This window comes from Bison bison, unplaced genomic scaffold (genome assembly GCF_000754665.1).
Source record: "Bison bison bison isolate TAMUID 2011002044 unplaced genomic scaffold, Bison_UMD1.0 scf7180017864331, whole genome shotgun sequence".
NCBI classification, from domain to species: domain Eukaryota; kingdom Metazoa; phylum Chordata; class Mammalia; order Artiodactyla; family Bovidae; genus Bison; species Bison bison.
In genome coordinates, this window is record NW_011494903.1 from 5,110,377 (window position 1) to 5,128,122 (window position 17,746).

Here is a 17,746-nt window from a genome sequence, read left to right on the forward strand (position 1 = left end):
CTGATGAATATTCAGGGTTGATTTCCTTTAGGATTGACTGACTTGATCTCCTTGCAGTCCAAAGGACTCTCAAGAGTCTTCTCCAGCACCACAGTTCAAAAGCATCGATTCTTTGGTGCTCAGCCTTCTTTATGGTCCAACTCTTATATCCATATATGACTACTGGAAAAACCACAGCTTTGACTAGATGGACCTTTGTCAGCAAAGTGATGTCTCTGCTTTTTAATATGCTGCCTAGGTCTGTCATAGTTTTTCTTCCAAGGAGCAAGCAACTTTCAATTTCATGGCTGCAGTCATTGTCTGCAGCGATTTTGGAGCCCCCCAAAATAAAATCTGTCACTGTTTCTACTTTTTCCCCATCTATTTGCCATGAAATGATGGGACCAGATGCCATGATTTTAGTTTTTTGAATGTTTAATGGTATGAGGATTCAAATTTTAAAATAAAGACAGGCCTACTCTGTCATTTATACACTATCAAAAGAACAATCCTTGAAAATGTTTTTACTATCTCAAGACCCTATGTGTGCACACAATGTATATATTCACACACACAAACACATGAACATATATCATTTCAACTTCAAAAATAAAATCTTATATTCTGAAGAACGTACAAAATGAAAGGAAAAATAAAATGCATCTTTCAAAAAACCTATTTCAATCACTCTCTAGTCCCTATTCTAGATGATCTAAGACATATACTATAAATTAACATAAAGATGAAGAAGTTACTTTACAATTCTCCTGTGCTTATCAAATATTAAAAATATGCTACTTACATTGGGAACATTGTGGGAAGACCTGAGGCAGAAAAGAGTGGCTTATTAAACTGTCGGATGTCCCATAGTTTTAATGTATCATCACCTGATAAAGGAATGAGAAAAAAAGACAGAAAATAAATTTTGCAAAAACAAACAAACAAAAAAGAACCAGTTCCATGTTTAGAATTTGCTAAACTTAGTATATAACTTTAAGAATAGGACGGATGAGAGGAGGTGGGGGAAGGAGGGAGGGAGGGAGAGAGAAAGGAAAGAGGCAGGAGGGAAGGAAGAAGGAAGCAGATGCACATAACATGTTTTACTGTTTAACTGGGGAGCCTGAGAACAGTAGAAAGGTACAGGATAATGAACTAGCCTCCTAGAAGTTACTTTCCAGATTGATGTAGCATCTGTAGGCTAGGAGGAACCCTGGAGAATCTCTAAAGAGTGACTGTCTGCAGAGCAGATGGTAGTTTCCCTGTGGTGTATTTGTGCAAAACTTGACTTCTTAAGAAGATATTAATTTAACAACCATCAGGACTGAAAATAGTGCAATTCACAACAGATTCTTTTTCCCACTTGTGTGTGGGTGAAAATATCCATTAACATTAATGAGGTCAGCCACGTGATTCTGTTCCCTGCAGGGTAACTCAATCTCTGTCTCTCATTCTTCACCTTGCTGGGGAGTACAGCTTTTCCAAGCCATTTAAAATATAATGAATATTCTTTAAAGAATCACTTTTGAAATATTTCTATAAGGCTACTAACTAATTCCTGTCCATAATGAAAGCCAGAACTCTTATAAGTAATACCTTTGCTATTCTTGCTCCCCAGTGTCCACAGCTGAGACCTGCCTCCATCCCTGGGGTCCAATAAGGAATTAGTATCAGATGCAAGTGAGGTGAGTGGAGAGTTCAATAAAAAATCCCCATTCTCTCTCCTGTGACCCTGCCTCTGAAATCCAACTTTTGGCAGGTGCACTAATCCACAACTGGCTGGATTAGAGACCTGCTTATACTGGAAGAACGTTTTTGCTTTCAGCCTTTTTAAAAAAGCTTACCCATCCTCACAATCCTCAAACAAAAAGAAAACATTAATCTGTATTAAACAGTTTAGCTAGCCTGGCAGGTTCTGAAGCTAGCAGGAGCACCTCACGACACCCTGGGGACTTTGCTGAACAGAGAAATGTCCATCTGGCATATTCTATACATCCAGGAAAGAAAATGATGGACTACAGCAGACATGTTCTGCTGATGACATGTTACCCAATAGCTAGTATAGGATGGAAGGGGAAAGGAAAATTATCACTAAAATGTCTTTGACTGAAATGGAATTAATCTCATACTTCTAAGGCAGTAATAGCCAACTGGGTAGGGCTGACCTTTTTCAAACCCTACAGGAAGAATTTTTAAAGTATGCTCCTCTCTTATTCCCCTTGTCTCTCCCCACTCTACCCAGGAGATTTGGATGTACCACTCTAGAGATGTAAGAATGAGTGACTGTGAGAATTTTCAAGTAGTGCACTTAGCATTTTAAAAACCCTCCTGGAGATTCAGATATACTCTTGGGCTAAAAATCACTGCTTATAAGTAAAGAGTATAGCGTGTGCATACGTGCTAAGCCACTTCAGTCGTGTCTGACTCTTTGTGACCCTATGGACCATAGTCCCCCAGGCTTCCTATCCATGGGATTCTCTAGGCAAGAATACTGGAATGGGTTGCCATGCCCTCCTCCACGGGATCTTCCCAACCCAGGGATCGAACCCACATCACTTATGACTCCTGCACTGGCAGGTGGGTTCTTTACCACTAATGCCACCTGGGAAACCCACAAAGAATACAGTATATGGTATTAAGTAAGAGTCATCTGAGGACTCAGAGAGCAGGTTAGACAACAAGATCCTACTGTATAGCACAGGGAACTCTGCTGAATGTTATGTGGCAGCCTGGATGGGAAGGGAGTTTGGGGGAGAATGGTTACATGTACATGTATGGTTGAGTCCCTTTGTCATCCACCTGAAACTATTACAACATTGCTAATTGGTTATATTCCAATATGAAACAAAAAGTTTTTTTAAAACAAAACAAAACATAGGTTAGAATTGCCAAACCAAAATATACATTTTTATGCATATCCATTTTGCCATGTATACCATAAATAGAAAATACATGTACATGTGCTCTGATTTTTAAAATTACGTGAGGGTAAAATACATAAGACTTCCTGGGAAGAAAGAATTGGAATGGATTCCCCAAGGGTAAAGGAACACGGACCAGTTAAACCAAGGAGAAAGCCGTGCTACGTCTGTCTTCCTCGCTTTCACTAAACCCTATCAGTTCAGTTCAGTGTCTCAGTCATGTCCAAACCTTTGTGACCCCATGGACAGCAGCACGCCAGGCCTCCCTGTCCATCACCAACTCCCAGAGTTTACTCAGACTCATGTCCATCGAGTCAGTGATGCCATCCAACCATCTCACCCTCTGTCGTCCCCTTCTCCTCCTGCCCTCAATCTTTCCCAGCACCAGGGTCTTTTCTTCTTTCAGGAAAGGAACTCTGCTGTGATGTCCACAGTTTATACCAAGCACCTAGCATAATGCTTAGCTCAGAGTGGTTACTCAACATACAGTAGTTAAGTGAAAATGAATGATGTGAATAAACTATGTGAGAGAATAAATATAACATTGCTAGATTCATTTGCTCTATGGAATAAACACTGAATCCTTTATGTGATATTTAAGGCCATCTATAACATGGCTCCAACCTACTGAAGCCTGATTCTTTCCTCTCCCCAAAAATAAGCCTACTAGAAGATTCTCAGGCACACTCCACACATCCCTGTAACGCTTTGTTCATAAGCTACCCTTACTATTCTCTTATTTCCTTGTATACCACTTATTCATTTGAGAAAGATTTAGCAAAAAGTTAGAAACAACCTACATTCAACCATACGAGTATGGATAAGTCAACTTGTCAATACAATACGATCACAGGATTATGTAACTATTTAAAAAGTAACATCCAGATATACAACGTTGTATTAACTAAATTGAGTTAGTGTTTAAACTGAAAAAAAATCAATGGTCGGCAAATAGAAGAGTTTGAAATACCAGACCCAGAACTATAAAATAATATAGAAAGAATATAGAATATCATCTACAAAATGCCATACTGTAGAAGCAGAGGTCATCCTCAGAGGTTCCAAACACTGATGAAATTTGGAGGTAAAATCGAAACTTTGGCAAAAAAGTACATATTTTCTAAATTTTACTTGGTAATTTCCAATAAAAGAATACTGCCATGCTGAAAATACACTGTAATGAAAAAAACTAGACTGGCAAAGGCCATTAACAAAAGCACAGCTAGCTTTACTAAGTGCTAAGATATTAGTGTGATACTTGTTAGCGCTAAATATGATCATTTTACATATAGAAACACATCAAGAAGAAAGCTTTTAACCTACCTCCACGAGAAGCAAGGACAGTACCATCATAGGAAAAAGTCACGCAAGAAGTATCTGTGCCTGGGTCATGAGCTTGTTTATAGTGGAATTTCGGATGAACCTGTTTGCAAAGACAAGCAAAGTGCTAACTTCTCATCTGAATCCCAATCAGAACAGTTTTGTGGCAAGAATTATGTTATCATCCAGAAAATGGTACATAACAGCTATAATTTCACCTGAATATAGTTTTTTTTTTAATTCTGGAAAAATTCAAAGGGCTTTTAAAACATCTATTTGCTTTAATAAGAGAAAGGAAGAGACACGGTTAAAGTTCTAGTGTTAGGAGGTATTTTTCAGACTGCCTCAGCAAGCTTTGAGCAACACAAGATTAGCCCCACACTTAGTTCTTCTTCTTATACTTGTAAAGTTTTAGGAACCATTTTCTATAGTTATCTGAATGAATAAATATAAATAAAAATTACTAATGAATATATTATTAACGCAAAAATAACATCGTGTTCTTAGTATATGTCAGACACTGTGCACACAGCTATAAGTACTGAACCCTCTTTGGTGCACATGTAGGATAAGGCTGTTGATAATGATGAGAGCTAACCTTACTCAGTGCTTACTGTATCCCAGGCACTATATCCTTTGCTACCTTTTGCCTATGGTGTTCTCAATTACTCTGCAAGATTCCCTTCATTGTACAGATTAGAAAACTAAGCACAGAGAATTTAGTACCTTAAGTACCTGTACCTAATGGAAGTTCTTGACTTAAATTCTTACTTATGACCTTACTCATACTGCTAACTATATTGTTTATATATCACCTATTTTACAAAACTGTTATTTCTTGTATCACCAAATGTGTGACTGGGCCTCTGGCAAAAATAATGATGATTAAGCAACTTGAAGCATTTAGTCAGATATGTAGTTCTATATGAGATCAATGATTGTAATAATGTAACTCTAGATATAGGAAGAAGAAACAAGAAGAAATATTTTTCCTGGACTATAAAAGACTAGTAAGACAGGTAGGTGACCCAGAGACTTGGTTACTGTTAACAGCTTACCAGGTGGCGCAGTTGCTAAGGAATCTGCCTGCCAACGCAGGAGACGCAAGAGATAGGTTTGATCTTGCATGCAAGTGATGGATGGGTTTGATCTTGCATGCAAGTGATGGGTTTGATCACTGGGTCAGGAAGATCCCCTGGAGTAGGAAATCACAACCCACTCCAGTATTCTTGCCTGGGAAATCCTACGGACACAAGAGCCTGGCAAGTTATAGTCCATAGAGTTGCAAAGAGTTGGACACAACTGAAGCGACTGAATATGCACATATAATACACCAATCAGGTGGGATACAGAACATTAAAAGGTACAGAACCCATAGTAGTCATATCATAGAAACTTCAGCATGAACCCAAGAGCAAACAGGCAGTTTCATTTTGATTGAGATTTTTATATCAAATCTGCTCTTCAATTATTAACTTCACTTTTTTCAGTCACTAAGTATGTCCAACTCGGCGACCCCATGGACTACAGCATGCCAGACTTCTCTGTCCTCCACTATCTCCCAGAGTTTGCTCAAGTTCATGTCCATTGATTCCGTGATACTATCTAAACATCTCAACCTCTGCCACCCTGTTTATAGAAGAATTTAGGATGAACCTGTTTGCAAAGACAAGCAAAGTGTTAACATCTCATCTGAATCCAGACAAGAACAGTTGTAGCATGAATATTTTATTTCATCATACAGAAATGATATATAATAGCCATATGTAAAATCTTAATTTACCTGAATATAGTTTTTTTTATTCTGGAAAAAATTTCAAAAGGCTTTTAAAATACCCATTTACTTCACTTTAACCAATAACAAAAGTTTTGTTCCATGAAATAAACTGGATAACCAGAAGAGATCTTAAATTTGCATAAAACATCATATGGACAATCTGCAATGAAAAATACACCCACATTTTGAAAAAAAAGTCAATGTGATTGAAAAACACTTCTGGCATAATATGGGAAATCTAAAGCTACAACTTCTCCTTTAACACCTTTTATAATCATCACAGGCAAAGTACATCATTCTTTAAGGAAGTTGAGATTGTTAGCTCCTTTACATAGGCTTCCGATTCTTAGAAGTGCCTTATCTTAGACTTGGACAACATCAAGTTTCAAATACTCACAGATGGGAAATGCAAGCACAAAAACCTAGTTTTAAAGGCCCTTTCTGAGATCACAAAGTACAAACTTCTAACTGGTAAAGTCACCCTTTCTGAGCAGATGGTCACAGAGCCTCCAGCAGTGAGGAACTCATTACGACACAAGCAACATGAGTGCATTTGTCTGGGTGGCTCTAATTGTAACACCTTTCTTAAACTGGATCCAAGACTCCCTTCCTTCTAACATCTCCTTGTGAGTCGGTCCTGCCTTCTTTTGGCTATGCTAATCCTAGTTTTTCCTCTCTAACAGAGACTGTCAAAATCTCAAAGAAAAATACGACGTCTTCCTCAAAGTCTTAAAAATATACCATTTTCTGTAATTTCTAAATAATCCAAATACTCTACGGTAGTAACCATAGAGTAAACCATGAGTTTACATCCAGCAGATTCCAATAACTTTCTATCACACTAATATGTAACTATCAGTGCAAGAGGAAAGACCACCCTGAAAAGCATCAAAACATGCTTTGTAATTAATAAAAACAGTGGAATAAACTATCTTAAATGAAAGAATTTAAATAAATTGCTAGGCTGAAAACTGGGGAAAATTCAGTAGAAAGAAAACTGGTCCTAGAGCCAAGTCAACCTGACCTAAAATTTCTGCTTACTACATTTTAGTTTGACAGTGGTCAACAGGCTTAATTTTTCTGTTCCATATTAAATAGTTTATTAATCTTGCAAATAACATGCCCTACACATCTTCCTTTCACTCTTACTCTTTCCCTCCAATTCCCAAAGTGACTGAGTTGCATTTAACCTACTATCTCCCTGCCTTGTATCCACAGCACACATTTATTCAGTCTGTAGTCGGCACCTCCTCTTAGAAAGTTGCTGAAATGCAACTATGCTACCAAAAATCAAACTCTGAGAGCAAGATGAGACAAATGCTAGGCTATCTAACAAACTAGGTGTACTAACATCTAACTGTCCTCTCAAATCTACCCCTGCTGCTGCTGCTGCTGCTGCTAAGTCACTTCAGTCATGTCCAACTCTGTGCAGACCCATAGACGGCAGCCCACCAGGCTCCTCTGTCTCTGGGATTCTCCAGGCAAGAACACTGGAGTGGGTTGCCATTTCCTTCTCCACAAATCTACCCCTAGGTCCCCCTAAATAGACAGGGGATTCAACAGATTCACTGAGAATCTATTTTTAAGCTTAGTTATAATCAAGCTTAAAAATAGCTGGAGTGCGAAGTCAAGTGGGCATTAGGAAGCATCACCACAAACAAAGCGAGTGGAGGTGATAGAATTCCAGTTGAGCTATTTCAAATTCTAAAAGAGGATGCTGTTAAAGTGCTGCACTCAATATGCCAGCAAATTTGGAAAACTCAGTAGTGGCCAAAGGACTGGAAAAGGTCACTTTTCATTCCAATCCCAAAGAAAGGCAATGCCAAATAATGCTCAAACTACCACACAATTGCACTCATCTCACACATTAGCAAAGTAATGCTCAAAATCCTCCAAGCTAGGCTTCAACAGTACATGAACTGAGAACTTCCAGATGTTCAAACTGGATTTAGAAAAGGCAGAAGAACCAGAGACTGAATTGTCAACATCCACTGGAACATAGAAAAAGCAAGAGAATTCCGGAAGAACATCTCTTTCTGCTTCATTGACTACGCTAAAGCCTTCGACTATGTGGATCACAACATACTGGAAAATTCTTCAAGAGATGAGAATGCCAGACCACACTACCTGCCTCCTGAGAAATCTGTATGCAGGTCAAGAAACAACAGTTAGAACTGGACATGGAACAATAGACTGGTTCAAAATTGGGAAAGGAGTACATCAAGGCTGTATATTGTTACTTTGCTTATTTAACTTATATGCAGAGTACATCATGCAAAATGCTGGGCTGGATGAAGCACAAGCTAGAATCAAGACTGCCAGGAAAAATATCGACAGCCTCAGATATGCAGATGATACCACCCTTATGGCAGAACGCAAAGAGGAACTAAAGAGCCTCTTGATGAAAGTGAAAGAGGAGAGTGAAAAAGCTGGCTTAAAACTCAGCATTCAAAAAACTAAGATCACGGAATCTGGTCCCATCACTTCATGGCAAATAAATGGGGAAATAGTGAGAGAATTTATTTTCTTGGGCTCCAAAATCATTGCAGATAGTGACTGCAGCCATAAAATTTAAAAAACACTTGCTCCTTGGAAGAAAAGCTATGACCAACCTTGACAGCATATAAAAAGCAGAGACATTACTTTGCCAACAAAGGTCCATCTAGTCAAAGCTCTGGTTTTTCCAGTAGTCATGTACGGATGTGAGAGTTGGACCATAAAGAAAGTTGAGTGCTGAAGAATTGATGCTTTTGAACTGTGGTGTTGGAAAGGCTCTTGAGATTCCCCTGGACTGCAAGGAGATCAAACCAGTCAATCCTAAAGGATATCAGTCCTGAATATTCACTGGAAGGATTAATGCTGAAGCTGGAGTTCCAAAACTTTGGCCACATGATGCGAAGAACTGACTCATTTGAAAAGACCCTGATGCTGGGAAAGACTGAAGATGGGAGGAGATGGGGACAAAGGAGGATGAGATGGTTGGATGGCATCACGAATGCGATGGACATGAGGTTGAGTAGGCTGTGGGAGCAATATGTGAACCGTGAACTTCCAGAAGTTCAAGCTGGATTTAGAAAAGGCAGAGGAACCAGAGATCAAATTGCCAACATCTGATGGATCATCGAAAAATCAAAAGAGTTCCCGAAAAACATCTATTTCTGCTTTATTGACTATGCCAAAGCCTTTGACTGTGTGGATCACAAGAAACAGTGGGAAATTCTGAAAGAGATGGGCATACCAGACCACCTGACCTGCCTCTTGAGAAACCTGTATGCAGGTCAGGAAGCAATAGTTAGAACTGGACATGGAACAACAGACTGGTTCCAAATAGGAAAAGGGGTGCGTCAAGGCTGTATATTGTCACCCTGCTTATTTAACTTATATGCAGAGTACATCATGAGAAACCTGGGCTGGAGGAAGCACAAGCTGGAATCAAGATTGCCAGGAGAAATATCAATAATCTCAGATATACAGATGACACCACCCTTATGGCAGAAAGTGAAGAAAAACTTAAGAGCCTCTTGATGAAAGTCAAAGAGGAGAGTGAAAAAGTTGGCTTAAAGCTCAACATTCAGAAAACTAAGATCATGGCATCCAGTCCTATCACTTCATGGCAGATGGGGAAACAGTGGAAACAGCGGCTGACTTTATTTTTCTGGGCTCCAATATCACTGCACATGGTGACTGCAGCCATGAAATTAAAAGACGCTTACTCCTTGGAAGGAAAGTTATGACCAACTTAGAGAGCATATTAAAACGCAGAGACATTACTTTGCCAACAAGGTCCGTCTAGTCAAGGCTATGGTTTTTCCAGTGGTCATCTATGGGTGTGAGAGTTGGACTATAAAGAAAGCTGAGCACTGAAGAATTGATGCTTGTGAACTGTGGTGTTGGAGAAGACTCCTGAGAGTCCCTTGGACTGCAAAGAGATCCAACCAGTCCATCCTAAAGGAGATCAGTACTGGGTGTTCATTGGAAGGACTGATGTTGAGGCTGAAACTCCAATACTTTGGCCACCTGATGCAAAGAGCTGACTCATTGGAAAAGACCCTGATGCTGGGAAAGATTGAAGGCAGGAGGAGAAGGGGACAACAGAGGATGAGATGGCTGGATGGCATCATCGACTCGATGGACGTGGGTTTGGGTAGACTCTGGGAGTTGGTGATGGACAGGGAGGCCTGGCATGCTGCAGTTCATGGGGTCACAAAGAGACGGACCTGACTGAGTGACTGAACTGAACTGAACTGGGAGCTGGTGATGGATAGGGAAGCCTGGTGTGCTGCAGTCCATGGGGTGGCAAAGAGTCAGACACAACTGAGCAACTGAACTGAACTGAACTGAAGCAAAGGTACCACGTATCTTGTATCATCTGTCAACCTAGCATCTCATTAGTGTTTCTTCTATAAATAACAATGTGATTACCTACCTTCCAGAAGGAGAGCTGCAATTAAAAAATCCTGGGAAACTAGAGCTGCACTATTAACAAAATAAAGCAGCTTCTATCTGTAGGGTTCTAGAAAATTTCATGAATTCTTAGAAGTGATAAAGACAGTGATTAAATAGTAACTGAAATGGGAAAGTCTTTTTGAAATGGCTAGCCTAGTGCCTGCATATGACGGTCAGTCAATTTAACATGTGCTCCTACTTCTTAATTTCTGAGCACCAAAGCCTAGTCCATTAATTCCTTGATCAAGGATAAAAACCATTTGCAATAGAGGCAGGGAAGCAAAGTGGTTAGTCCCACAGTCTGGTGTGAGACTACTCAAGTGTATGAATTCTAGCCCTACCACTTATTAGCTATCTTAACAGTCGGGAAAAAGGAGGATCAATAACACTACCTACCTCATAGGGTTATTGTAAAGATAAAATGAGAAAGTTTAGGTCAAGTCCTTAGAAAGGAGACTAACAATCAATAAGTGTTGGCCGATAATAATGGTATTGTGAACCTGCTGTGTTCCAAGTACTGTGCTAGGTGTATTACATAGACTATTTTTATTCATCATGTAAATCCTTGCAAAGTAGGTACATTTTTCATTTCATAGATAAGGGAATAGATTCAGAGAGGATGAATAATCATTCTAGGCTTAAGGTCAGTTAGCAGGACTCATGCCACCTTGGTTGACTCTCAAAATCATATTTCTCTACCTTGAAATTGCTTGATAAAGAAAAACTGTGAAAATATGTTGTATCGTCTTTAAAACAGAGTTTAAAAGCAATAATGTATTTAATACCACTGAACTGTACATTAAAAATAATTAAGATGGTAAAAAAAAAACCCCAAGGAAAAGACTGGGAAAGATTGAGGGCAGGAGGTGAAGGGGATGACAGAGGATAAGATGGTTTGATGGCATCACTGACTGTATCATGGACTCAGTGGACATGAGTTTGGGCAAGCTCCAGGAGTTGGTGATGGAGAGGGAAGCCTGGCGTGCTGCAGTCCACGGGGTCGCAAAGAGTCAGACACAACTGAGTGACTGAACTGATAATCAAGCAATTCCAATCAATTCTATATTTTCAATCACATGTTAGGGTTACTTGCTATACCACCAGTATTAAAAATGTTCCAGGATTCTTTTAAACGCCAAGAGTAAACAACAGAATGAGTATAGATGGGTGCGTGCACGCACGCACGCTTAGTTGTTCAGGCGTGTCCGACTCTCTCAACCCCATGGACTGTAGCCCACCGGGCTCCTCTGTCCATGGGATTCTCTAGGCAAGAATACTAGAGTGGGCAGCCATTCCCTTCTCCAGGGGATCTTCCCCACCCAGGGATCAAACTCAGTCTCCTGCACTGCATGCAGATTCTTTACCCTCTGAGCCACCAGGGAACCCCCAAAATACAGGCCTAGACTGAATATAATTTCCTCCTGTTTCTCTGACTTTGGAGATATATAGTAAGGATTATGAGAATAATGTATACAAAAGTATAGGAACTGTCATATAAAAGTACTTTTCAATTCGCTATTCCCACAAAGTCATTTCAATTACAGAAAATTAGACAATAAAACCTCTCCAAAAGATTCTGCAATAGTCAAATTAATATACTGTATGAACATGGCATTCCTAGAGATAGAAGAGATGGGCAGACAACAAAGATACTGCTTAATATCTACAATCAAAAAGAGAGAGAAATAGAGAAGCAGGAGGCTAAAGATGGTAATTTCAATAAAAAAAAATCATGATCTCTTGCTCTGTTCCTATATCTGACCCTATTTTCAGATCAGAAACCAATTGACTATAGAGGTAGCCAGAGGACGGACAGTGCTCCTCAGTGGGGCAGTAATTCTCGTCCTTCCAAAAACGGATTGTTGACTATAGACTGAATAAAGTAGTAGTCTCAACTGTAGCCACCATGCTAACTGGGATATCAGTATAGCTAGAGCAGACTAACAAGCCTTGGGTTGACTTGGACTCAAGGAGTTCCCATTGGCCTGGCCAAAGTTTTCAAAGAACTGTACTGCAGTCTGAGATTCTTCTTAGCCAGCCCTCCTTCGTTGCCTCCCTCTCTCCTTCACAGGAGTCAGATCTGCATCACCACCTGATACTCTCCAGCTCTCCACACACTTTTCCCTTACAGGAGATTTGGCAACAAATCTTTTATGCATCTAATGCTGCCTTAACATTTGCTTCTCTGAGAACCCTAACTAACAGAGGACATCAGCAAACAAGACACAAGCAGAGAATTGTAAAGGCATATATGTAGGGACTTGCTTTCTTGCTGCTTTTGGAACCCTTGTGAAAAATTACAAGATGCTTTCTGGAAGACCAGGGATATGTGTCCAGTCATCCCACAGCACCAGCGGACAGCTAGCCAATAGCCAGACATGCTGGTGAGGCCAGTCTAGAGTACCCAGCGTTGACGGAGCGGTTAGTTAAGTGCAGATGCAGTAGAGAAGCCAAGCCAGTTCAGACCAGAAGATCTGCCCCCGACCCAGAGAATTGTGAGAAATAATTACTGCTTGTTGTTTTAAGCTACTAAGTTCTAGGGGAGTTTCTTATGCAGCAAAAGCTAACTAATACAACACATGAAGGATGTGAACAAGGTGGAGCAGATCGTAAGCATTATATGTGTCTAACATTATTATGGGTCAGGTGATACTACAGGAGCATTAATAAAGTTTTAAGAAGGTTAATTCTTGCTCCCCTACCTTAGCACTCTACCAAATAATGTTCATCATAAACTAGTCCCGCTGCTACTGCTGCAAAGTCGCTTCAGTCGTGTCCGACTCTTAGCAACCCCATGGACTGTAGCCCACCAGGCTCCTCCATCCATGGGATTTTCCAGGCAAGAGTACTGTACAAACCAACAATTAAAATTAATTCAACTGTATCATGTCTGTACTTTATATAATCATTACACTCCGCTTTCACCTTTTTGCATCTGCCTGTGAGAATAAAAGTTCTCTCTAGTAATGTTTCTTAATCTTTGCTGGCATTGCTTGAGATAATTATTGTCTCTAGATAGTTGTAGAGTGTTTTCATCCAGTTGCAGCCATTTCTTCTATATATTCTTTGACACTAAGACAATGATTCCAGAAGACAATATTTGAGTAAGAGAGGTGAATACTTGGAAATAGCTCATTCATGGGAAACACAGAAGGGAGGGTTGTGTGCTTAAATTGCTTTTCTTTATGTTACCAGATGAATAACATTTCTGATCCTTTCTTTCAAGTAGGTCAGCCTCAGATTATTTCTTTCCCAGGCTCATCATCTGAACTCTAAGAACTCCAATGAGTCTTAGAGTACAGCATAATATGTAATGTATCACATATCATGGTGCTTACAAGATGAACATAAAAAATATAGCAAATGAAACTCTGAACTTTTGAGCATGTTTCAAGGAAACAACATATTTCATACCAAGTTGACAGTTTCCAAGCTCCTAACTTTTTTTAAAACAGATAATTATATTCCAGCCAAGATGTTGTCCCCTTTCCTCATTCCTTTCCACTCTCTACCTCTCTTCCTTTATTTTTTAAAAATAAAGACAAAGACAATGATATCTGACAAAGGTTTCTGGAAAGTCCATTTATCATCTCTCATAAAATACTGTAATAATAAAATTTTTAGGATCCATATTTACAACGTCAATCACGTTTACTGAGGACCCATTATACACACAACATAGAGATGACAAATGAAGAGACAGTGTAGAATCTTCTTACAATGATTCACAAGTTGGGAAAGGAGAAGAAACACTTAAGACCTCTTATTCTTTCATAAAACATTTCCTGCATCAAACGTAAGCCAGGTTTAAAGGGCATCAAAATGACTAAGAACTGACTTCTGCCATAATAAGGACACTCACGGGAGGGGTGAGGGGAGGGTGGGAGGAAGTGAGAGGGAGCGCGTATGACCAGAGCTGAACTTGTCAGCAGGACTCTCCACTCTCAGTCCAGGTTCACTGCTGCAACCCCTGTGATTTCAGAAAACAGTTATGACCGTAGCATTTATTCTTCAACTGTATTTGGCAACGAGATGGCCCAGCCTTCATTCGTCACTGGACAATGTTGCAATTTCATGTGTTTGGTCATCTCGGACCAGGTGAACGCAGTGTGCCACTACCTAGGGCTCTGTCTGATGACCAGCTGGAAGCTGCAGCTGCAGAAGGCTCAGCCACGAGCTCTGTGAGTCACAGGCAGAACATGATGCCACTGCTCTGGAATCTTCTGGCTCCCCATGTGCTTGCAACTTGAAATTCAAGGTGTTTACTTTAGTCTATAAAACAAACCCCTTATGGCTCGGGCACAAGTTACCTTCACATTAATCTCCCTTCTTATAAACCCGAGCTGAGATCAGCTGGTATCCCAGTTAGGCACTCGAGATTTATGCTTCAGAAATCTGGATGCAAATAAACGTTAGAGCCCTACAAAAAACTCCTGCTTTTAGGATTGCAAGAAAGCATGAAATCAAACTTTGGACTTGGAGACTCCATTTCTAACCTCTGAGACATCATATAGACTCATTTAAAGATGGGGCCGTTATCTTATTAGAGCTTTTAAATATCTGGTATATTTTACTATTATAATTTTAAGCAAAGTATAAGTTTACTGGGGGAAAAAATGAGGTAATACAGAATCTCATATGATATTTTGTGGCTCTCTAAATGAGGATACACCTATGTCACCAAAAGGAAAGATTTAAGAAGAAAGTCCTTCTAAAGAGAAGTCTCAAAGCAGGGTTTCCCAAAAGATGTTGTGCGTAACATCATCAGATGTAGGGGTGGGGGATGGGATGGGGGTCATTCTATAGCCAAGAAAGCCTGGGAAACCAGAGTTTATTTGCGTACCATGGCCTTGTCTTGAAGATTCACAATGCACATTAGTAGATTAAAAGCCAGGGTCTTTTAAGCAGTAGTCCTAGAATAAATCAACTTCTCTAACATTTCCAAAGCTTATTTCACTATGGAACCATTTTTTTTTCCCTCCTTCTTTTCAGAAAGTACTTACTAACATGAACAGAATTAACATTCTCTGGATCTTAATTGGGGAACTATATATTTAGAGCAAGGGTTAGTAAACTTTTTCTGGAAAAGGCCAGACAGTAAATATTTTAGGCTTTGGGGACTGTAAAGTCTCTGTTGCAACTATTCACTTGTGCTGTGACAGTATGAAAGCAGCCACAGACGGTAAACAAGTGGATGAGGCTGTGGTCCAATAAAACCTTATTTATAAAAAGAGGTGGCAGGCTGGATTCGGCCTGTAGTTTGCTGACCTTGGATCTACAGAGAAGAAAAATCTTTGGGAGAGGCACTCTATTTGTAAAAATCATTGTTATATAAACTAAAAAGGCTTCCTTGTGATTCAACAATAATTTTAACTTGTAACACTAATGGTGATGGCAATAGTAATAATAATAACAGGTACATTTACTGAACATACTGCTACTTGATGCAACATAAAATTTCCTAATTTCATTCTTAAAACAAGCCTCCTGTAATTATCATCTCATTTAACAACCAAGAAAACTGAGGCTTAGAGAGGTAACTTACCCAAAGAATATGACTAGTAAATAGAGCAAAAATTGGAACCCTGAATCTAACTCTAGAAACTGTACTCCTTACTAAAACACCATTTTTTTTTTACTTATTTATATATCTATATTTACATTTGCAGCCGTGTTTTAAACTAGGCTGGTTTTGGGTTTGCACAGATTATTACTATAATAGCTCTAAATGAACTGCATCTCCTTGTACTCCCAGGAAAGGCAATGCAAGGAGAGAGATGGATAACATAAAGTAACTTTTTTCTTCTTCAAACCTCATTTTTTTTTTTTACACTATTAGGGATTTCTGGGAAAAAATGTTATTACAAATTCCATCTAAGGCAGAAGCTACCAGCCTTTCATCCATACAGGGGCAGTGAAAATCACAAACCAGTCATTTTTCAGCTCCTCTAGCCCCGGTCAATGGGATGTAGCACATGATAATACAGCTAATACAGTAAATGCTAAATTTATAGCATTTACTCTGACCTAGACACTGTCCTGGGAGAAGGCAATGGCACCCCACTCCAGTACTGTTGCCTGGAAAATCCCATGGATGGAGGAGCCTGGTGGGCTGCAGTCCATGGGGTTGCTAAGAGTCGGACACGACTGAGTGACTTCACTTTCACTTTCCACTTTCATGCACTGGAGAAGGAAATGGCAACCCACTCCAGTGTTCTTGCCTGGAGAATCCCATGGACAGAGAAGCCTGGTAGGCTGCAGTCCATGGGATCGCACAGAGTCAGACACGACTGAAGTGACGCAGCAGCAGCAGACACTGTCCTAGGTGCATGGTATTAACCTCTTAAAATCCTCCAAGAGCCTTATGAAATAAGCACTATTATATCTTTGTTTTTCAGGGAGAGCATGGTGGTGCAGAAAGGTAAGGTCATGTGGTCAGTCAGTGGCAGGGCCAGGATTTGAACCCAAGCAGCCTGGCTCTGGGACCTGCACCTTTAACCACCACTGTACTCATACATCCTCATGGCTCTTCTGACTTGAGTCTCCCTCAGCTCGGACCCCCATTTGCAACCAAGGTGGACCTGGACTCTGTGTAGCACCCTTGCTCTTTCCGTATTAAGCCAGTCCTCTCCTCAATCACCAAGGGAATTTGAAGGTGAAAGGTGGGAAAGTGCAGCAAGACAGTGAAGGCGGGCTAGTGGGTGAGCAAACACAACAGTTTTTGGTAACAGATAAAGTCACTGTCCATGACCAGACCCAATTCCAGGTCACTAGCTCAACTCAGCCCATAAGCATACGCTGACAAGCCTTTACTCAAGAAGATCACACTGAGAGTCCCTGAAGTAATTTAAAGCTTGGTAAATAACACAGGACACAGCTAGCAATGAGGAGATCCTACTGACTGTTGTGGATCTCCTGAGCTGCCCTGTGCGATGCTGCTACCTTTTTGCATCCATCTTAACTCCTAAGCTTGGAGTAACAGGAGTTAGGATCTTAGACTGGCAACAGCACATAAAAAACACAAATGTGGACACAAGCGCAGCTTTCAATTCAGCTCTTTAATTGAAGAGGAACTTGAAAGCCACTATGCCAACACCGGAAGCACGGTGCCGTGGAATGACCTGCCTAGACAGGAGGGAAAGCCCGGCGGTCCCCCCTTTGAAGTCCAGCTGCCTGAGATTCACTGGCAGCCGACCTTCAAAGAGAGCCGATGCTTCCTTCCCTCAGCCTGGCCGCCAAGCTTCCCGGGCAGCTGAGCAGATTTAGCCACTCTCTGCCCAGCTGTCTGTGAACTCTGGCAGCCAGT

The 17,746-nt window shown here is 40.3% G+C and overlaps 1 protein-coding gene across 2 annotated transcripts in view; it reads right to left on the bottom strand.

Moving 5' to 3' along the window:
• WDR70 (WD repeat domain 70) overlaps positions 1-17,746 on the bottom strand; it is a 280,280-nt gene that overhangs the window by 44,018 nt on the left and 218,516 nt on the right. For both annotated transcript variants that reach the window (XM_010853759.1, XM_010853760.1), the window contains exons 11-12: positions 4,221-4,320; positions 782-866 (exon numbers count right to left, since the gene is read on the bottom strand). In XM_010853759.1, the coding sequence (XP_010852061.1) occupies positions 782-866; positions 4,221-4,320 (185 nt within the window). The remainder of the gene's footprint in view (positions 1-781; positions 867-4,220; positions 4,321-17,746) is intronic.